Source organism: Bos mutus, chromosome 5 (genome assembly GCF_027580195.1).
Source record: "Bos mutus isolate GX-2022 chromosome 5, NWIPB_WYAK_1.1, whole genome shotgun sequence".
NCBI classification, from domain to species: domain Eukaryota; kingdom Metazoa; phylum Chordata; class Mammalia; order Artiodactyla; family Bovidae; genus Bos; species Bos mutus.
This window is the reverse complement of record NC_091621.1, coordinates 72,307,172-72,330,074: the sequence shown is the minus strand read 5'-3', so window position 1 is coordinate 72,330,074 and position 22,903 is coordinate 72,307,172. Positions and strand designations below refer to the sequence as shown.

The 22,903-nt window shown below is 45.7% G+C and overlaps 1 protein-coding gene across 4 annotated transcripts in view; it reads right to left on the bottom strand.

The window, feature by feature from the left end:
• The window catches only part of EXTL3 (exostosin like glycosyltransferase 3), a 132,027-nt gene that overhangs the window by 22,890 nt on the left and 86,234 nt on the right, over positions 1-22,903 (bottom strand). For all 4 annotated transcript variants that reach the window (XR_011464259.1, XM_070371016.1, XM_070371015.1 and 1 more), the window contains exons 2-4: positions 19,066-19,154; positions 14,508-17,135; positions 2,138-2,265 (exon numbers count right to left, since the gene is read on the bottom strand). Coding sequence is in view for 3 of the 4 variants with exons in the window: in XM_070371016.1 (XP_070227117.1) it covers positions 2,138-2,265; positions 14,508-16,655 (2,276 nt within the window). In the remaining variant the exon portion in view is untranslated. The remainder of the gene's footprint in view (positions 1-2,137; positions 2,266-14,507; positions 17,136-19,065; positions 19,155-22,903) is intronic.

Genomic DNA, 22,903 nt, shown 5'->3' with positions numbered 1-22,903 from the left:
ATAAGGGACTTGTACCTAGAATATACAAAGAACTCTGACAACTCAAAAATAAAAAGACAAACCAGTCATGTACACACTGCTATATTTAAAACAGAAACCCAACAAAGACCTACTGTATAGCAGGGACCTCTGCTCGATGTTATGTGCTAGCCTGGATTGCGGGGGGGCGGGGGGAGGGGGTGGTCTGGGGAAGAATGGATTGCTAAGTCGCTTCAGTGGTGTCCAACTCTGTACGACCCCATAGACGGCAGCCCACCAGGCTCCCCCGTCCCTGGGATTCTCCAGGCAAGAACACTGGAGTGGGTTGCCATTTCCTTCTCCAATGCATGAAAGTGAAAAGTGAAAGTGAAGTTGCTCAGTTGTGTCTGACTCTAGCGATACCATGGACTGCAGCCTAACCAGGCTCCTCCGTCCATGGGATTTTCCAGGCAAGAGTACTGGAGCGGGGTGCCACTGCCTTCTCCGGAAGAATGGATACACATAGATACATGGCTGAGTCCCTCTGCTGTTCACCTGAAACTACCACAATGTTAACTGGCTATTTCCCACTACAAAACAAAAAGTTTACAGTTTAAAAAAAAAACAAAACAGACAACCCAAATAACAAACAGCAAAGTATCTAAATAGACATCTCTTCAAAGAAGATATATAAGTTTATTCCTAAACACATGAAAAGATGAGCAATATCCTAAGTCATTAGGGAAATGCAAATCAAAACTACACTGAAATACCACTTTGCACCCAGTAGGAGGGCTATAATTACAGAAAAGATCAAGTGTCGACAAAGACACAGAGAAATCAGAACCCTCATTCGCTGCTGGTACAATATAAAATGGTGCAGCTACTCTGGAAAACAGGCTGGGAGTTCTTCAAAATGTTAAACCAAGTATGTATCTATAAATAGTCATATAAAAAAGCATGTACATTAATGTTCATAGCAGTATTCACAATAGCAAAGAAGCAGAAATGACCCAAGTGTCCAAAAATGGACAAATAAAATGTGTGCGTGCGTGCTCAGTCGTGTCCAACTCTCTGCGACCCCACAGACGCAGCCTGCCAGCTCCTGTGTCCATGGGATTTCCCAGGCAAGAATAGTGGAGTGGGTTCCTATTTCTTTCTCCAGGGAACTTTAACCCAGGGGTCGAATCCACGTCTCCTGCATTGGCAAGCACATTCTCTACCACTGAGCCGCCTGGGAGTCAACAGAAGGTGCACGTCCGTACAGAATGAAGTGCTGACAGATGCCACTAGACAGACGAACGCCGAAAGCACCGTTAAGTGAAAGAAACCAGTTACCAAGGAGCACATGTTACACTGTACCATGTATATGGGACGTCTATAACAGATAAACTTACAGAGAAACTAAGTACATTAATGGTTGCCAATGCTTTAGAGGAGTCGGAGAAAAACAGAGAATGACTGCTAATGGGTACAAGCTTTCTTCTGATGGCGATGAAGATTTCTAAAGCAGATCACGGTGACAGTTGCACAACCTTGTAAATACGCTAGAAGCCACTGAATGGGACCCTTAAATGAGTGAACTGTAGGACGTATGAATTATACTCAATAGATGTTACTCAAAAATGAATTACAAGAAAAGCGTTCACACTTGGATGTCATGGTAAATGTCAAGTTATTTAAAGGCTTCTAAATGTCTACCCTCAATTTCTGTACTTACCTCACTTTGGACAGGAAATAAACTGTCCATGAGTCAGCGCCAGGACTGGACACTCTGAGTGGCCCTGATCTACTCTGTTCTCTTATCTGTACTGTTCCTTCAAAGTGAGATATTTAGGTCCTGGGGCTTCCCAGGTGGCGCTAGTGGTAAAGAACCCTCCTGCCAATGCAGGATACGTAAGAGATGAGGGTTCAATCCCTAGGTCGAGAAGATCCCCTGGAGAAGGGCATGGCAACCCACTCCACTATTCTTGCCTGGACAATCCCATGGACAGAGGAGCCTGGTGGGCTACGGTCCCTGGGGTGGCACAGAGTCAGACACAGCTGAAGCGACTTAGCACACAAGATGTCTCAGTTACTACCAGCTACGAAACTCATTTGGCTGCCTCATCCAGCCTTTGAGTTAGTTTCCTGTCACTTGCCAACAAAAGCGTTTCTTGATTAAAAATCAGCTCCTCACCGAAACCCAAACATGATTTCATCATGGCGGAGGTGAGCGTCATCATCAATAGACAGGATGGCCTCTGTCTCGATTTCATTCCACGGCAGGAATCGGTTGTTCAGACTGTTCTTCTCAGTACGAACCACCTGTAAAGAGAAAGGAAAAACACTGATGATCAATGATGTAATGCAGAATGCAAAAGAGGGCTGTCTTTAGGTCAAAGGAGATTGTGGCTAAATATGCAGAAGTGAAGAAGAACTAAAGAGCCTCTTGTTCCAATATTCATTGGAAGGACTGATGCTGAAGGTCCAATCCTTTGGCCACCTGATGTGAAGAACCGACTCATTGGAAAAGATCCTGATGCTGGAAAGGTTGAAGGCAGGAGGAGAAGGGGGCAACAGAGGAAGAGATGGCTGGATACAGCATCACTGATTCAGTTAACACGAATTTGAGCAAACTCTGAGAGATACTGAAGAGACGGTGCCTGGCGTGCTGTGGTTCACGGGGTCCCAAAGAGTTGCCCACGATTTAGAGAATGAATAACAACAACAAAGCCAAACTGTACAATCGAGCACACGTCTTACAGGAACAAAAACTACCTTATAATTCGGCAAATTTATAAAGATTTCCCATTGGAAGCTTTATTCATTTGCTAACTAATTTTCCTGGGAAACAAGCTAAAGCTGAGGATTATTTTAAGTATGCAACAGACACGGTTTAGGGATATTAACAATAACTTTCCCAAGAGAACACAAAGCGGCAGAGCAGAACTGAGGTTACGATCCTCAGCTCCGGAATCCCCTGGAAACCCAACTCAGAACTCCCTGGAGTCTGTGTCCTTTCTGAGTCCCGATTTAAAGGCCTTTCTTTTCCATCTGAAACAACTAAGGCGAGCCCATCCAGTTGAGGTTAATTACTCTGCTTCTGCAACTGCTACCTGCAACACCGACTACACTTACAAGAGCTTTTTCTCTCAAGGGGAACCTGACTCAGTAAAACTAAGAGCTTCTGTGCCCAAAGAAATTCCGAATTCAAAGAATCTTATCCCAAGTGACTGACATATGCAAAGCTGTTATTTCTTCCCGAAACAAAGATGCAGTGCTCGATCGTAAGAACTGCATTATAACTTTTAAAATTATTTAAATGTGCCTCCCTGGGAGGCTTCCCTAGTGGACTTCCCTGGTGGCTGAGACAATAATACGTCTGTCTACAATGCAGGAGACCCAGGTTCAATCCCTGGGTAGGGAAGATCTCCTGGAGAAGGAAATGGCAACCCACTCCAGTATTCTTGCCTGGAAAATCCCATGGACAGAGGAGCTTGGTGGGCTACAGTTTATGGGGTCACAAAGAGTCAGATACGACCGAGAGACTTCACTTTCACTTTTTTTCTTTCAAGTGTGCCTCAGATAGTAGCTACTACTAGGTGGTAGCTTTAGTATTCACTTTGACTCTGAAACTCAAACAAGGATGGACAGACTCGAGTACTCTGATAGCTCCTTTAATTTTATGGTTTCTATACCCATTAAGTATTGACTAACTAGTGAGGAATCATTTTATTCTCAAAAGCCAGAAACAAAGAGAACGTCTTGAGTAATCATCTTTTTAGACAGTTGGGAAGGGACATCCTTCTTGCAATGGGACACCTGTACTGAGGCTCACCTCTACGTGACGTGATGAATATAATTTTATCCAGGGTCTAAAAGCTGAGTGTTTTTGTTCATTGGTTGGTCACATCGCGCAGCATGTGGGATCTCAGTTCCCCGACCAGGAACTGAACCCACGGCCCCTGCGCTGGGAGCACAGAATCTCAGCCACTGGACCGCCAGGGAAGTCCGTGTGAATGGTTTTAAAGGTTCTCCCAGGACCTTGTGAGCACTGTCTCTTCAGCTTAAAATCCTCTCTCTCTCCTATTCCTCCACCACAACTATTCTCCCCCTGAACACCCGGCTCAGATGTCTCCTTGCTCACCAATCTTGTCAAAAGTACTAATAATCACTTCTTCTATGTTCTTAAAGCAGAGACCTCACATTTCAATTCATTCATTCCAGCACACTTAGAATCCAATTAGTTCAGAGCCAGAAGGGCCTCGGAGATCATTCCGTCAACTTTTACTTTGCATGTTGACAACAGGCCCCTCACAGAGCTAGACTCCTAACTCACGCCTCCCTACTCCAAATCAGTCTTCTTCTGGGAAACTTAGGTTAAACCTGTAAGTCTCATCTAGCTATAGGCCCTATGAAAAATGCATTATTAATTTGTGTACTATCAAGAAATAAAAATGCCGCCAAATAAGAAAAATACGAAAAAATAGTTCACCATTTAGAATGTTTACTCTAGTAAGAGCTTTTTAAAATTTCGACTCAGTCCTGGAGGAGTCCCTACCAAGTAAGAACAAGGGGAAATTGGTAACAGATTTGCTGCTACCAACAGCAGACATCAGGGGCAAAGCAAAAGACACAGAAATCCATCTTGCCCTGCAGCACTTTTGAACAAGAAAAAATCTCCGTGCTTATGGCCTGGACCTCCCAAGCTTGGGTTCAGCAGTGACAGAACAAAGGCACTGAAGGCCGGGTCAGGAAAGAGAGAGGGACGCGCAGGGGAGGTGGCCAGCTGCTCGCTGTGCGGGTTGCCCAGCTCAACTCCCAGGGAGTAGGACGCCGGTCACGGTAGCAGAAGTCAACTGCCAGCATCCAGTGCCGGTAAAATGCCATCTGTGGTTTAAGACACACACCCAATTTCAGACATGTGGAAATGTAAAATAACGTCCACCCTGGGTCAGTGGACCTCGGCAGTTGCACACTGTAATGCCTGCCCCCACAAACTACCCTGGGATCTTTCCCATTACTTTCCAAGCGCACCCAGCATTCACTCAACACAGAACGGCAATGCTGCCTGTTCAGTGGACAGAGCTTTCCCTCAACCCTACCAGGGAATACACATCGCTTAAAACGAAGAAAACATTCAGTAAAACATCCGGTTACTGAATGCTCAACTGTAGGTTACCAATTTTGTGGGTCAATCACCAAGAGGATTATCTATACCACAATTAACAATTCAGGGGCTTCCCTGGTGGCGCAGTAGATAAGAATCCACCTGCCGACGCAGGGAACGTGGGTTTGACCCGGTCTTGTCTGGGAAGACCCCACGTGCCACAGAGCAACTAAGCCCATACGCTACAACGGCTGAGCCTGCGTTCTAGAGCCTGCAAGCCGCAACTAGTGAAGCCCGTGCCCCTGGGGTCTGTGCTCTACAAGATAAGCCTCCATGAGAAGCTCTCACATTGCAAGGAAGAGTAGCCCCCACTCACTGTAACTATAGAAAGCCCACAAGCAGCAACAAAGACTCAGCAGAACCAAAAAGAGAAGGAAAAGCAAAAAAAATCCAGGAACACAGCACAGAGCTCTAGTACTCAAAGTGTGATCCCAAAGTCAGCAACATGGGCGTCACCCAGGATTCCATTAGAAAGGCAGAATTGCCAGCCGTCCTAAACCTACCTAGCCAGGACCTGCGTTTTAATATCTCCAGAGTGAGTCCTAGGCACGCCGCACTTTGAGAGGCGCTGGGACAGAGGGGAAAGCATGGCTTTGGAGTCAACCAGAAAGACCTGAGTTCAGATTTCAATTCTACCACTTACTACATGCATGAACCTGAGTAGGCAGCCTCTGTGCGGAGTCAGCACAGCACGATGTTGTGCGAAAAACGGGAGCTACTTACCAGCCACACTTGACAACGCTACAGTCAACTCCTTCATCTAAAATTCAGAAACAACAATAAAAACTAACACCATCATGCTCTGATACCTAGAACACAGCCAGACTTTTGGTCTCATTACAAAGTGAATCCAATCAAGAGGAGCTGCCTGTCCTGTGGAAAACCGAGATGGAGCGGAAGGTCTCATATCAAGTGTGTGTTGGCCTAGATTTCACATTCAGTTTTTTAGCAAGTTTATCAAAGTTCATTAAGAGGCATGTCCATTAAGAACAAGTCCTCTGGATTCAGGAATATAGCACATGTTCTGTCTCAGCTCATCCTGGCATTACTCCTCGGGGCTGGACGACAGCAAGATCTTCAGGGTAAGGGAACTGAATCGGAATAAAAGAGAAGCTTTCCAGGATTCAGAGAAACACAGAGTCAAGTATGGCTGCAGCCCACTTGTGGTTAACCCACGAAAAACTCCGGTCAGCAGGTCTGCTTTAAGGATTCTCAGCTAGGAGTGATTGTGACCCTCAGGGGACACTTGACAATGTCTGTGCACATCTTTGGTTGTCACCACTGGGTGGCCAGCGGGTTGCTTGCACTTAGTGGGCAGAGGCCAGGGATGCTGCAATCCCACACTGCACAGGGCTGCTCCCCACAACACAGAACTATCCAGCCCAAATGTCACTGCGCCATTTTCAGAACCAACCACCAGGAGAGAGCAAAGCCAACTCTGAATACGTGTAATTCGTAATGTAAGCACGTCACCTCTTTCTCATAACCAAAAGGATTTCTGCCTTTACAAAGTTCGCAAATACAAACTAAAATCAAAGGGTGAGGGAAGGGTGGGTGAAGTAAAAGCTTTCTTTGGGACTTCCCTGGTGGTCCAGTGGCCAAGACTTCAAGCTCCCAATGCAGGGGGCCTGGGTTCAATCCCAGACCCCATATGCCGCAACTTACGGTCCCACATGGCACACCTGAGACCCAGCGCGGCCAAATAAATAAATTAAAATTTTCTTTTAGGAAAAGCTTTCTTCTACCAGTTTTGCTTCAGAGCTGTAGTGCTTAATGGCTAGACAAAAGCTCAGTGAATCAACCATTATCCATTCTGGCACCAAAATCAGAAGGACAAAGAGATTTAAATATCTGTAACGCAAACATGCAGAACAGCATGGGCCTCTAAGGACCTGACAAAGGGCAGATCAAACGTGAAAGAAATGAGTCAACCAGAAGATGTCATGATTAGGAAATATTCTCACTTCTGTTGATGTTGTTTTCTTTCAAATTAAAACAATGCTCCTCCTCGCTCCCTCAACATTGGCTGTTTTTTTCATGCCTTATGACTACAGCTTAGTGACTTGTGAGCATGAAGACTGACCTTCAAGCTATTGATTTAACTACCGGTATGACACTGACCAGAATGTACAGAGCACAGTGCCTGCCATACAGAAGGTGTTCAACAAGTGCTTTACAAATGAATAAACAAACAGGAAATAGGACCTAACTTAGTCCAGTCCCATCCATATTTTCAGAATATGGAATAAAGACTTGAAAAGTTTATATGTCAACTATAAACACTGATTATACTGAAACCTCTTAGTATCTAATCTAGTTTTCTAGAGCAAAAAAAAAAAAAATCCATCAACCTACAACAGTCAAGGTCAGGAGCAGTGCTCACTGACGCTCTTTTTCCTGTTTCACATACAGTACTCAGATGATGGCCCCTAGTCCTCTGTTCACCTTCATTCATGAAGGCGCCCCTCTTCTCACCACAAAAGAATAGGGCAACAGGCAGAACCTAGACCCCCAGTGTATGCAAATGCATGAGCTGTACATGTCGTACAAAACATACGGAAAACAATCAGTATCCTCAGTTAACATTCAACCCGGGTTCTGAGGAATTCTGGACTTTATGAATGATAAAAGAACTACTACTTAAATAGAATCCTTTCTGCCAATATGTTAACTAACCATTTGGTTTCTAAACCCAGGTAAAATCCGAAAATTCACGTTAATTAGCCAAGTATCAATTCACTTAGTAAGTATTTAATTAGCTATCATGATAAGTCTTTTCCGAATTAGTAGCAAATAACTCAGTATCTGAGGGCCTCCCCAGTGGCTCAGTAGTAAAGAATCAGCCAGCAATGCAGGAGACACAGATTCAACCCCAGGTCAGGAAGATTCCCAGGAGGAGGAAACGGCAACCCACTCCAGTATTATTGCTGGGAAAAACCCCATGGACAGAGGAGCCTGGCGGGCTAGCCAGCAAGAAATGAAGCCTTTAACGGCCCAGCTGGCAGAGGCCCAAGCCTGAACTGTAACGACTCTTGAGTTAACAACACAGCCGGTTTCTCCTCCAACCTTCCTCAGCAGACTCCTGGGGCAACAGGACTAAAATAACCACCCTGGCATGACATTAAGTTCCCCAGACAGAACCTGCCTTGTTCAATTCTAGTATCAAGGACTGGGAGAGAGGGGAAAAGGGCTGAAAAACCACCTCATATCTCCACAATCTTCTCTTGGGCAACACAGCGCGTTCTGGCCTCATCTCCAGAGACCCTGGAGACTCCCACAGCAGTATGATACACTTCTCTCTGAATCACCATCTCCACCATGACTGCCCCATCCAGGCCGCCAGCACCCCTCACCTGGGCTCCTGCAATAGCCTTTCAACTCTGTCTGCTCTTTCCCCCATCATCCCACAGTATCATATTTCTCTCTGCTCAAAACCCTCCCCTTGCACCCTCACACACTGAGAATAAAACCTTCAGTCCTCACCATGGCCTACATGTGCCGCCTCTGTCTCCTCCAACCTCCTCTCAAGCTCTACTCTGGATCATTCCGCCCAGGGCACACAGGGTCCCCCTGCCATGGCCTGAGCACAACAAGCTTCCTGCACTTCCTGTTCTCTGTACATCCCCCCAGAATTTACATGGTCCATTCTCCCACTTCCCTCAGGCTTCTGCTCAAATGTCACCTCTTCAAAAAAGTCCTCCTAGGCACCCTATTTAAAGGAGCTGTACCCTTTATAGAGAACAGAACTAAAAACTAAGGATTGAGGGCCTCGGCTGTCAGGGACGTACAAACAAGCGAGTTCACAGCCTAGAGATGGACAGTGTTTTGAGTGGGCAAGACTACACGGTGAACAGCAAAGTCCCCTTTGTAAAACTGCAAAAGGACCGAGTTTGATGTTCTTGTTTCCACAGGATGCTCCAACAAGGCCACCCTATATACTATTTTCCAAAATGTAAAGCAGAGTGAAAAAGATGTGTTAATTGGTCAGAATAAACCAGTAACCTGAACCAATATTTTGGGTGGGGCTGTGTATCAGAGACCAGCTGGAGGCTCCTGCCCACCCAGACGCAGCCTCCTACTGACGGCAACATTAACTCTGGACAAAAATACCAAAAGAGCATTACCTGAAGACACCAGACTGAGCAGAAGGCGACACATTACGAAGGGGAGCCAAAATTTAGGAAGGAATTACTGACATGGGGAGAATCACCGCCGCTTTCCCCTTGAGCGTAGACCAGAGCTGGTACCAAGGATAGCTTAAACTTGCATACAGCACCCAGCTGTTCTGGCCTGAGGAATAAGAGGAAAGAGCCTGGGGCAACCACCACCCCTGGAAGAAAGGAGTTGCAGCAGAGAGAGAACCAGACAGGAGAGCTCCAAGTTCTGTGTATAAAGCTCCCAGTCTCCAGGTCACCCCAGAACCATGCATTCTTTCTGCTGTTCACAAGCAGACCAGCTACAGATAAAAAGGCTGAACTAACATTTGTGTTGCCACCCAAGAGAACTTGCTGTCCAACCAAATTAACTTCCCGCTAAAACTAAAAGCTCAACACTTTTCAGAGAAATAAAACAAAATCCACAGTCTTCGCGACATTCACAATTTAATACAAAACTGTTTGCTGTACAAAGAACCAGACTAACCAGAAGAATATGACCCCCAATTACAATGAATACTCAACCCATATGCTGGAATTAGCAGACCAAGAGGTTAAAGCAGCTAACATAACTGCACTCATTGAAGTGAAGTAGGGACTTCCTAGGTGGTCCAGCGGTTAAGAATCTGCCTTCCAATGCAAGGGACGTGGGTTTGATCCCTGATCAGAGAACTAAGATTCCACACGGCAAGGAGCAAGAAAGCCCGTGTGCTTAACTACTGAGCCCTCACGCTCCAGAGCCCCTGTGCCACAACTAGTGAGTCCATGCACAGCAATGAAAGATCCCACGTGAACCAATGAAGACTCCACGTGCTGCAACGAAGACTCAATGCAGCCAAATAAATAAAATACATTTTTAAACGAGGTGTATTTAGAATGGGAAAAAACGAAACAGGAAATCTCAGGAGAGAAACAGAAACTATTATTTTTAAAAACGTGGAAATTCTTAAACTGGAAAACACAGTATCTGAAATATAAAACTGACTCAATGAAGAACAGTGTAGACACCAAAGTCAGCAAATGTGACGACATATCAACAGAAATTATCAAAGATAAAAAATGATTTTTAAACAATAAACAGAGCTGCCGAAAACTGCAAGACAGTATCAAAATGCCTAGTATAGTATAATGGACAAATAAAATTGTAAAATATATTTTTTAATGCCTAGTATACACAGAATGAAGTCCCCAAAGAGGAAAAAAATACCTGATTAAATATTGAATAAAAAAATTCCCCAAATATAATTTTAAAATACATAAATTACTAGATTTAAGAGCCTTGTTGTTTAGTTGCTAAGTGTTGTCCCACTCTTTGTGACTCCATGGACTGTAGCCCACCAGGCTCATCTGTTCATGAGATTTCCCAGACAAGAATACTGGAGTGAGTTGCCATTTCCTTCTCCAGGGGATCTTCCCCACCCAGGCATTGAACCCACATCTCCTGCACTGGCAGGCGGGTTCTTTATCACTAAGCCACCTGGGATAAGCCCTTAAGAGACTAAGTGAAGCCCAATCAGAACACAGATCAAAGAAAACCACGCAGAGGCGCATCACAGTCAAACTGCTGGAAACCCCGTGTATAGAAAAAGTCTTCAAAGTGGCCAGAGAAAAATAACACACTACCTATGGGGAAATAAATATTTGAGAAATCACTGACTATCACTACAAACAACGGCAGCCAGGAAACAGTGGAAAATCTTTAAGATGCATGAAAGTGCTGACTTCCCCCCTAGAAGGGAGCTTTTCAAAAGGCAGGCCTTCAAATCCCCTGGCCCAACGCCACCCTCCATTTGACTTCCATTAAACATTCATGACATTCCACTCAAGGAGCTAAGGAACCCGATTCAACTGCTCACAAACAAGTAAGAGACAGAAAGATACCTCTGGTGCAGCCATCCCTACCATCCCGGTGAGAGAACCCACCTCCCTGTGGGCAGCACTGTCAATTCGAACAGGCCCTACCTGATCTCAACTGAAACTCTCTTTACATAAAGCATGCTGGGCAGGAGGGTGGCAGTGAAAATCACACTTACTCTCTGCCAGACCCAGAGTAGCTTCCCCCTTGCTTGGTAAGTAATGGAAAAGAGAGAGGGATTTCACCACAGGCCCCAGTAGGTACGCCCGAGACAACCCTGCTCTCTACTTGAACACCGAGGGCTCAACAGACTTCACAGCCCACAGACAGACAGCATTTGTGCCCGCTGCTACGATGGCACCCTGAGCAGAAGACACCCACAGACTGCCCAACATTTTCTGAAGTGGCAGGTAGGCTCCTGGGTTGCTTCTTTTAGCTCAAATCATCTTCCCTGAAGGAATGGAACCTGAAAGACTGCCCGGTCATCTTACAGAGATCTACTGTTAACTATAACAACATGAACAAAGAGGTCACGTCTGCATCCTCGGCGGAAAACCCACTCTCAGACGGCTCCTAACGCTACCACTTCCCACCGCGGAGGGCCACCCTCCCTCTCAGCCCACCGTGATAGCTCTGTGCCCCAGAGGGCGGCAGCTCAACTGCTGCCCAAAAACCCTGCCTCTCCTACATACTGAATAGAAAGCAGTCCAAATATTTAGAGAATGGGGTGAAATTTTCCAGCTTGAAAGAGTTTCTTCTTTTTTCATAGGAATTAGGGAGAAAGACAAAAAAAAAAATGTGTACCACTAATACGGACAAGCTATTCAGAGCTGCCCCCAGCCTGGAGAGTTTCTGGCCCTTTCTGACTAAGCATGGTATTGCTGCAATGAGTGGCTCAGTAATCAAAGAGAACGATTTATCTCCCACCAGAGTTAAAAGGAAGGACTCATTCTGGCAAGCACTCTGCTGCACTTCAGACACCGTTAACCGTGGCGGCATCAGCTTCTCCACGTCCCTAACAAATTTACAGAAAACTCAGCAAAATGGAAAACACAGGCTGCTTTGCTAATGAGGAGCATCGACCTTTCACAGAACGATTTTTTTTTTTTTTTAATTTTGATGACATTCAAAAAGTTGTAACTAGGAAAGAAAAAAAGTGAAACGTATTTGGGAAGAAGTCTAGAGAGAAATCTCCCTGTCTACAAAGCTTTCTTAATATACAAAATAAATTCTGGGGTCAAAAGTTTGCAGCACCCTACAGTTTTTGAAGAGTCTCTGATTATAAATTCAATTAAATAAAATACAAGAAAAGATTAGCAGCAGTAGGAAGAAAGTAGTGGCATTTGTAAAAAAAAAAAAAAAAAAAAAGATTTGTACAAGAGAAGAAAGGTAGTAACAGTTAAGACACAAGGGAAATTAAGTCGTGGGTACAAGGAGGTTTATCAGTGAAGTGGGTCCTTAACATAAGCAGAACATCCATGCTGACTTCCATCTCCTTTGACATGAAGGAATAAATAGGAATCAAATAATTATTGGGCACTTTTCCAGTATATTAAAAAGCAGAGACATTACTTTGCCAACAAAGGTCCATCTAGTCAAAGCTATGGTTTTTCCAGTAGTCATGTATGGATGTGATAGTTGGACTATAAAGAAAGTGGAACGCCAAAGAATTGATGCTCTTGAACTGTGGTGTTGGAGAAGACTCCTGAGAGTCCCTTGGACTGCAAGGAGACCCAACAAGTCCCTCCTAAAGGAAATCGGTCCTGAATATTCATTGGAAGGACTGATGCTAAAGCCGAACCTCCAATACTTTGGCCACCTGATGTGAAGAACTGCCTCAGTGGAAAAGACCCTGATGCTGGGAAGGATTGAAGGCGGGAGGAGAACGGGACGACAGAGGATGAGATGGTTGAGTGGCATCACCGACTCAATGGACATGAGTTTGAGGAAACTCCAGGAGTTGGTGAGCGACAGGGAGGCCTGGTGTGCTGCAGTCCATGGGGTCACAAAAAGTCCGACATGACTGAGCGACTTAACTGACTACTTGTATTATCTCAGTGAAAGAAAAAGTGGCTCAGTCATGTCAGACTCTTTGAGACGCCATGGACTATACAGCCCATGGAATTCTCCAGGCCAGAATGCACGGGTAGCCTTTCCCTTCTCCGGGGGATCTTCCGAACCCAGGGATCGAACCCAGGTCTCCGACACTGCAGGCGGATTCTTTACCAATGAGCTATCAGGGAAGCCCTGTATTATCTTAGATCCCTCTTTAATCCTGATGTCAAAGGAGTTAATTAACTTATCAAAGATCACAAAATGACTATTTAATCCTAGGTCTCTACTGTGCCAAAACTCATACTTTCCCATTTACCATAATGCTGATTAGAAAATATTTCATGTGAATTAGCTCAATGAAATAAATATTTTAAAAACTGGTCTAGCCTAAACGTTCCCTTTCAAGGCAAATTCTTGCTAAAAACGACTAATTTTCTTAAGCAAGCGTCTAGCAGTGATGGCTTATCAGACTTTGGCCCCTCTTTGCTGCCTTTTCTGGAAAGTACCTGTGCTGCATGGTAAAGTGTTGCCATGTGGCTTGAGATCTGTTCTTAGGCCTCACATTTAAGAGAAATGGGTAATCTCCTTCTAGATGGACAAACGTACAACAGAAGGTGGATAAACAAAGTACTCAGAACTAAAGCTCTATCCTGCATATTTGGGTATTACTTTTCCTGTAGAATACATCATCCTAACCATAACAGAGAAGAGTTTTATGAGAATGAAACTACAGAAAAGGTCCAAGGTCTCCAACTCCCAAAATACCAAACCCTGACACCAGTCTCCCAGAGGAAGACAATCCTGTGAAATGGAACAGGTCTCCTTCCTAAACCCTTTGGGAGATGATTAAAACCACAGCTCCTGGAATCAGGCACACTAAAAGCTCAGCTCCTCCACAAATGCTAATCGTGACCCTGGGCAAAATAGTTAACATGTCTAAGCCTCAGTTAAGAAATCATACTAGCTCATAACTGTTACTGTAAGCTCTATAAACTCTAAAATTATGAGTGCTTCTTAAATAAACGTCAGCTTTTCATCATCATTCTCATTGTCAGCCCCTTTGTAAGGACAGAGAAGATGTCTACGAGGTCGATGACAGGGTTTTGTAAACCTTCACAGGGCCAGTATCAGTCTCCCTATGGGAACGTCTTAGGGGCCTTTGGAAGTGAGCAGCAGAGAACTGGCAAGACCTGAAAGAACTCAAACAGAAGCAAGGGTAAGAATCTGAATAGGTTAAAAAAAACACACACACAGCATCTTTACAGGAAAGAGAGCATCAAGAATGAACTAGCCTCTGGCGCGGTAAAGAAACCGCTCGTGGCTCTATCATTACCATGATGGGGACCCCAATGTCAGGCCACACCAGGTCCTCTGACGGCAGCTTGGGAGAATTCCACACCACCACGACCTTGTTCAGGTAAGGGAGGCCGTTCAGCCTCTCTAAGGAGTTCATGAGCACCTCCTCCCGCTCGTAAGTCAACATTACCACCGTGAACTGCTCCCGAGGGACGTTGCCGCCCAGCGCAGCCTGAAACTCCTTGCCGGAGCCCCCGGCCCCGCCACCAATGGGCCGGAATCCGGTCCCTGAGCCCAGGAACTTGGCCTCCGAGGGCAGCACGGGGTCAAAGGGCGTGTGGGGGAAGAGATGGAAAGGCCCTGGGGCGGAGTTCCAGCTGCGGTAGAGGTCAGTGACGGTGAGGGTGAAGTTGCGGAGGTACTTGGGCGAGGCGTAGGGCGGCTCGGTCTCCACCGGGCCCAGGTCCAGGTCCCCGGTGTCCGCCATGTTGGGGTCGGTGCCGGCCGCCTTGCCCGAGCGGTGCGGGATCTCGGCCGCGGCCTCCTCCCGGATGGGAGCGGCTGGGATCTGGATGCGCGTCCGGATCACGGCCAGCACGGTGCTGAAGATACTGTCCGTGGTGGAGAAGTAGGTCTCCCAGAGGAAGCGGCCCTGGCGCCGCATGGCCAGCAGGTCGCTGTCCGAGAGGCTCCGCAGCAGGAAGTGGACCTCAGTGACCCGCGGCTTGGGCACCACCAGCGCCGCCTCGCTCCACTGCAGCACGTCCTGGTAGGGGAGCTGCACGTGCTCCCCCAGCACCACCGGGACAGCCCCGACCTCCAGGGCCTCGAAGAGCCGGGTAGCACACCCTGAGGACACAAGCAGGCGCGGGTCCCCCGGCGTGATGATGAGGGCAAAGGTGGAGAGCTTCAGGAGCTCCAGGCGGTCCTCCCGCTCGCCGCACAGCGCCCACTCAGTCGGCAGGCTGGCTCTCGGCTGGCTCTTACAGGTGAATTCCACCAGGACCTGATCGAGCTTGCTGTCTTGGACGGCCTTGAGGGTGGCGATGATCCGATCGTCGTAGTCGGCCGGGGGGTCCCCCTCCATCTCCTCCTCAAAGGAGCGGGCCTCCTGAAGGCTGGATCTCAGCGACTCTATCTTCTCGCCCTGGAAGGTGAAGAGGTATTTCCGCTTCACCGGCACCTGTGGTGGGATTTCCATGAAGTTGGGCTCCGACATGGCGTGGACTAGGGGCGACACCACCAAGTCAAAGCCAGGCCGGTACTGGGCCGCATAGAAGGTGGACTGGGCCACCATGGCCCGGCCGGTGCTGACGTTGTACAGTAAGTTCTGGGTGTCCGACTTCCGAGACAGGCTGATGATGACGTGGTTGTGGCCGTCCGTCCGCCAGTGCGGGAGGGACAACAGCTGCTTCTCCAGGTCGGCGGGCCGCAGCACGGCGGGCTCCTGCATCTCCCCTACTAGGATCACATAAAGGCAGGCGATGTCCGCATTGTCGGTGACATAAACGTTGGCTCGGGCCGTGGCCTGGAAAGCCTGCTTGACCAAGGGATCCAGGTAGCTGCCAAAGGCGAACTGGTCACTGTCATAAACATAGACGGGGAAACCAGAGGTCAGAGGGCACCGGGAATAATCGAAGCAATTGTGCAGCCGGCAGCCCCGCTGGGCCTTGGGGGGCGGGAGGCCGGCATCGTCCTTCTCCGGGAGCAGGCGGATAGGCAGGGAGAGCTTGGGCTGGTTCTGCGCCATCAGCTCCTTGTAGGAATGCTCTGTCTGGCTGATGACGTTCTTGAGCTGAAGCAGGTCCTGCTTGGCATTCTCGATGCTCTTCTTGCAGGCCTCAATCTTCAGGTTCAGCTTGGCGATTTCACTGTTCAGCTCCTGCCGCTTGGCTTCCAGCTGCAGGAGCTCCTCGCTCACGGACTCGCGGATGCGGCACAGGTCCAACACGTGCTTCACCTCGCAGAGTTCGCTGCCGGCCCGCGGGCCGAAGATGCGCTTGCCCGCCTCGTCTGCCTCGTCCAGGGTGGTGAGATAATAGTGAGCGATGAGGGGGAAGAACACCAGGATGATGAACAGCGTGAAGCTGAGCCACGTGAGCCGAATGCGGTTGGACCAGCGCAGCATGCAGGTCTGACCTCCGTTCCCCGCGCCCCCATTCCGCAACATGGTATAGCCCGTCATGAGTCCCTCTGCGGCTCTTGCCTCCGCTGGTCACGTTGGCTCACTCGCCATAACCACGGGTTTCTAGTGGGCCAGGCTCAGCCTCTTCTCACTCAACACGCTTTCCCAAGAGTTAGTGTGCTCCCTGGACAAGGCACCAAGTAGAATGGAAATTTCATCTTCCTCAGCTGTGACTGAAATGGTCTCTGACCCTACTCCAGCAGATTCTGAGTTCTAGCTGTAGGCCAAAGAACATGTCCTTAATCTCTGTCAAAAGCCAGAGGGTACCACATGGTTGTTGAGGTGGGAGGGCGAAGGTCCCTGATGGTGGAGCCAGGGAAAAGCACCCCGGAATCAGACAGACCTCCTCAACCGCCATAGTTCTTGTTCCTTGGTTTCGCTGACCAACACATATGCATAGTTACTTTTCACAGTTATAAGGTAGCTGGTTAGAACAGAAGTAAATGCCAGCCTCTTAAGTGTCACTGCCAATATTCAGGCCTGCAAAAGAAAGAGAAGTGTGTCAGTCTTGATGACCTTATGCTCAACAATCTTGCTTTCCCACTTCTGAAACTTTTTGGAAAATGCCTAAATCTTGTAAGACGGAACAATGGATTGGATCACTGGTGTGTGCCTCGAAGAATATTTTAAATCCAATACAGGTTTTATTTTTTGGCATGGATATTGTACTTGGAGTTATTAATAGTAAGAGATGGATTAGGTAAGTGTCCAAAAGCAGTTTCAGACACACCCACTTTCTTCCAATTAGAGCCGTATAAAATGATTAGCAGCTACATTCAACAAAGGGCAAAAATGTTCATAACAATTTGTTATTTGAGACTTAGGCATCGTGGTGAGACAGAGAAACACCCTCCTATCTATGTTCATTACTGACAGGAAAATTGCCTCTTTAAGTATTGGGGAAAAGCAAAAAAAAAAAAAAAACCTCTGTGAGGAGCTCCATTTATTATATTCAAAGTGGTGGAAAAGAGCTGAAGAGAACTCTCTGGATCTTCACCAGCAGTGGGTGCAGTAATCCAGAGACAAAAATGTATTTCCCAGCTTGCTTCTCATTTATCTTCTATATAAATAGTAACTTGGTCTTTCAGAAAGAACGCTGTACTTAGAAATGGGGATATTATTTCTTATCTTTTACAGAGATTTGCTGTGAGACTTTAGGCCTCAGGTTTCTAATCTCCCAAAACAAAGATAAATGCGTGGAGATAACAATACATTGTGTTGCTATGAAAATAAAGGAGGATACTTTAGGTTAATAAATCTTGAACCAGCATTCCCAGTCCTTTTCTCTTACCAAACTTTACTATCACAAGTTATAAAACTTTTGCACTTGCTTTCTCCTCAATTTCAGTACATCTAGAAGTAAAAAAAAAAAGGGCTTCTTTTGTGTCTCAGATGGTAAAGCGTCTGCCTGCAATGCAGGAGACCTGGGTTTGATCCCTGGGTCAGGAAGATCCCCCTGGAGAAGGAAATGACAACCCACTCCAGCATTCTTGCCTGGAAAATCCTATGGTCAGAGTAACCTGATAGGTTACAGTCCATAGGGTCACAAAGAGTCGGACACAACTAAAAGACTTCACTTCATGCCAAAAATACCTCCAACTTCCTTCATTCATTTCCTCCAAAGAGTATTCATCATACTCCTTCATGTCTAAGACATGCTAAGTATAACCGTGGGAGAAGCTAGGATGTAAAATAATCTTTGACCTCAGGGAACTACTTTTAGCCTAAAAAACACACAGACAGACAGCAAGGAAACTACCCCAAGACAGTGTAAAATGAGAGGTAATTTATGGCCAGCATTTGGCTCAGACGGTAAAAGCATCTGCCTGCAGTGCCGGAGACCTGGGTTCCATTCCTGGGTCGGGAAGATCCCCTGGAGAAGGAAATGGCAATCCACTCCAGCGCTCTTGCCTGGAAAATCCCATGGACGGAAGAGCCTGGTAGGCTACAGTCCATGGGGTCGCAAAGAGTTGGACACGACTGAGCGACTTCACTTTCACTTTATGGATGCTCAGTCAGTCTCTCTAGCTTCCACCTTTGCTAACCATGTGTAACTATTAAATGTTTGATAGAGTCATCTCTCCTTTTAGATAAAAATAGAAAGTGATGACAATGTTACTAAGAGGTTTGAGTAAGCAGACCATGAGATAAGGACAACAAAACCCAAATAGTAATCAATCATGGAAAAAAACCTAAACTTGGGTAATTTAGTTTAGCAGCTTACCAAATATCCATGTAGGTCAATATTAAAGCATTATCCTTTTAATTCAAATGTTAAAAATATCCTTTTTTGTTTTCAAAATAAAAAAATGTGCTCTGCATTTATGAGCAAATCCTAACAAAGAAAGGATGGGGTGGAGGAAAACAAGTGGCAAAATCCGGGCGACTCGGCCGCTCCACCCCCTCTCACCCTGTGGCTCAGGCCCCTCCTCTCTGGCTCACGCAGCACTGCGCTTCGGTGCGTCATCTCCTGAAACAGTCACCTCCGGGGCTTCTCTCCTGATTGAAGACAGAGAAGCGACAAGCTATTAGGGAAATACTCAATACTGAAGAATTTATTAACTGTCCACTGTGAAAAGGCTTCTCATGTATACAAGGCGATCACAGAATTTATTGTTCAAATGGAGACAGTATTTTAAGTGAAAAGCGGTCCTATCAATAAATACACTTGGACAATAAGCATAAATTGGCACTCTCAAAGGCAAACCATCCAGCTATATGGTTACCTGTTTATGTGCTCCAAGAGGGAATAAACCAAAGCACTAAAATGTAGAAAAGTCCTTACCTTTTAGAAGTATATACTGAGATATTTACCGACGATTTATCTGGAATTTGCTTAAAAATAAATAGGACAAGCGTGGTGGTAAGAACTCTGGGGTATCAGTGAAACAAGATGAGTCATGACCAGACTGCTGTTGACACTGAATGATGGGGAGAAACTCGGGCCTGCTTTTACATGTGTTTAACATTTTTCATATTAAAAACTCAAAAACAAACTATACAGAGTCTAAACAAGATGTCTTTAAAAAGTCACCTGGAGACTGACTACACAATCTCATATTGCTAGCACCACCAACTTACAGTGAACAGAACTGGAAAAAGAAACAAGTGCCCTGATGGAAACCAGTAATTCAACATTGACTCTAAAATTTCTATCCCCATCAAGTTCCATCTCTTTTACTGGAATTAGGCAAAAGTGTCATCAGTGCTCTGAAGCATGAACTTTCTTTCCCAAACAGCTAAATCCATCATTTCAAGCACAAAAGAAAAACAAAAACACTTAGAATCTCTTCTGCCATTCTCTGGAGCATGATAATGAAGGTACTAGGATCTAGAAATAAGTCACATGAAACACTGATAAGGAGCAGTCTCCTTATCCATGTAACACCACATGCAATACACACGCCTCACTGATTCTGTCATCTGCCACTGCACTGAACGCCCAACTTGTCAGCCTGCGCCCTACGATGCCTTCTACACGCGGCAACCAGAAGCATCATTTTAAACTTTGAGTTCAACCATGGCTCTCCGTCCCTTAAAAACGTTCAGCGCTCTCCCACTGCACTGCCAGGTCCTTCATAACTAGCTCCTGAAAGTCGCTCAGTCGTGTCCGACTCTCTGCAAACCCATGGACTATACAGTCCATGGAATTCTCCAGGCCAGAACACTGGAATGGGTAGCCTTTCCCTTCTCCAGGGGATCTTCCCAACCCAGGGATCAAAGCCAGGTCTCCCACATTGCAGGCTGATTCTTTACCAGCTGAGCCACAAGGGAAGCCCTAGCTCGTGACCACCAAGCTACTCTCTCTCCCACAGGACATCCCTGCCGCACGTGCTTGCTCAGCTTGAGCTGCACTGGCCACCTTTCAATTCCTCAACTGCCCAAGCTCTCAACTGCTTCAGAGGCCTTCTACCTGCTGATCTTTCCATCTCAAATGCTCTTCCCCAGGCTCCCCTCTGGCTGACTCCTCACCCTTCAGATTTTCACTTCTTGATATTCCCGTTTAAAGCAGCCTTTCTTAGCCCCTGACACTTTCTGGCACTGACCTACTGATCTCCTTCATAATATCTCTTTCCTGACTTTTTATTACCTATCTTTCCCAACAAAACCTCACTGTTGGGGGTAGGAACCTTGTCTGCCTGGACCACTGCCCCGTATCACCAGGTCTCAGCACAGTGCCAGGCACATGGTTAGCTTCTCTGTAAACATCTGTTAAATAAATGAATTATATCACCAATTACTTTCCCATTCTACAAATTCTCAACTTTCCCTTGGTTGCCCGTGACACTGCACTCTCTGGTATTCCACCTGTCTCCCTGACTCGTCCCTTTCTGCTTTGCTGGCACCCACTGGTGCTCCTACCTCATACAAAAAGTGCTCCCCAAGGCTTCTGACATAATCTGATAATGAATCCATCCATTCAGATGGCTTCAACCCCCAAAGCTACTACTCCCACCCTAGCCTTTCTGCTCTGCACTAGCAGACCAGCATTTCCAGCTCCCAAAGGAGGTGACAAGAGAATGAGATGGTTGGATGACATCACTGACTCAATGGACATGAATCTGAGCAAACTCTGGGAGATAGTGAAGGACAGGGAAGCCTGACGTGCTGCAGTTCACAGGGTCGCAAAGAGTCAGACACAATTTAGCAGCTACCTCCTCTAGGACACAGCATAGCCACTTAGTGATTCCAAATATTCCCTCTTTCCAAAAACTTTAAAATCTGCCCAAGATACTACATTCTTCCCCTTTTACAAACTAGAAACAATGTGATATACAGGAAAGAGTATAGACCTCCTGGCCAGACCTGGATCAAATCACAGCTTGGCAAGCTCTTAGATGGTCACTTAACCATGATGAGCTGCAGTTTTTTCATAAGTAAAAAACTCATGTTCAGGATTGTTATAAAAATTAGATAGTAAAAATCACCCTGCACAGAATCTCAATTTTGTAGTCTATTATTGGCTACAAGTCCTGGAGTTATTTTTAGATCTGCCAAACTATATCCATTCTTTTTTATAATAATTATAGTAACAATATATTTATAATAATAATTTACAATGTGTGCATTTATCCCTTCCTTTTATTCTACTGTCTTCACCCTAATACTGGACCATAACAAACCATTATGCCTAATCTCAATTCCCCATCAATTTATCCTGTGCATTACTCTGAATCAGAGTAACGATTCAGTTACTCTGCAATACTCAGTATTCTTTTCATCTAATAAAGCTTTAGCTTGAATAATTTCAACTGATCTGATTTTGAGTTTACCACATCTTTCTTCTGCTATATCTAGTTAAAGGTTAATTCCACCCAATAAATTCTTAATTTCAGGCATTATACATTTCAGTTCTGGAATGTCCATTAAGTCCCTTGTTAGAGATTCCATTTCTCTATTGAAATTCTTCACTATTTATTTTTTGCATCTCTTATTCTATTTTCTTTAGCATATTTATAAGAGTAAAATTCCTTACCTAATTTTACTGTCTGGCACACCTGTAGACTTTATTCTACTATTTTTCTCTTGATTGTACATCCTGTTTACCTGTTTCTTTGCAATCTTAAGATTTTTTTTTACTGTGTTCTAGACATTGTTTAAAAGTACTATAAATACAGTAGTAAATACAATTTTCCCAAGAGATGGCATATTTTCTGTCAGGCAGTTAGAAGGAATATAATTATTTAGAGATTCTCATTACCCCTAGAAATACTTTTTGCCTTAAAGTTTACTCTGGCTGATATTAGTATCAGTCACTCAGCTTTTGTAAAAAAAAATTTCATTGTTGTGATAAAACATATACAACATAAAACTGCCATCTTAATTATTTTTAAAGAGTATAGCTCGTAGCATTAATTATAGTCAAAATGTTGTACAACCATCATTACCATTTCCAAAAGTTTTCCATCACCTCAAGCAGAACTCTGTAACCAGGAGGCGGTAACTCACCTCCCTGTTCCCCGTACAGTTCAGTTCAGTCACTCCATCCTGACTCTTTATGACCCTACAGACTGTAGCACACCAGGTCTCCCTGTCCCTCACCAACTCTTGGAGTTTACTCAAACTCATGTCCATTGAGTCGGTGATGCCATCCAACCATCTCATCCTCTGTCGTCCCCTTCTCCTCCTGCCCCAGTCCGTCCCAGCATGAGGGTCTTTTCCAATGAGGCAGTTCTTCACATCAGGTGGCCAAAGTATTAGAGTTTCAGATACAACATCAGTCCTTCCAATGAACACTCAGGACTGAT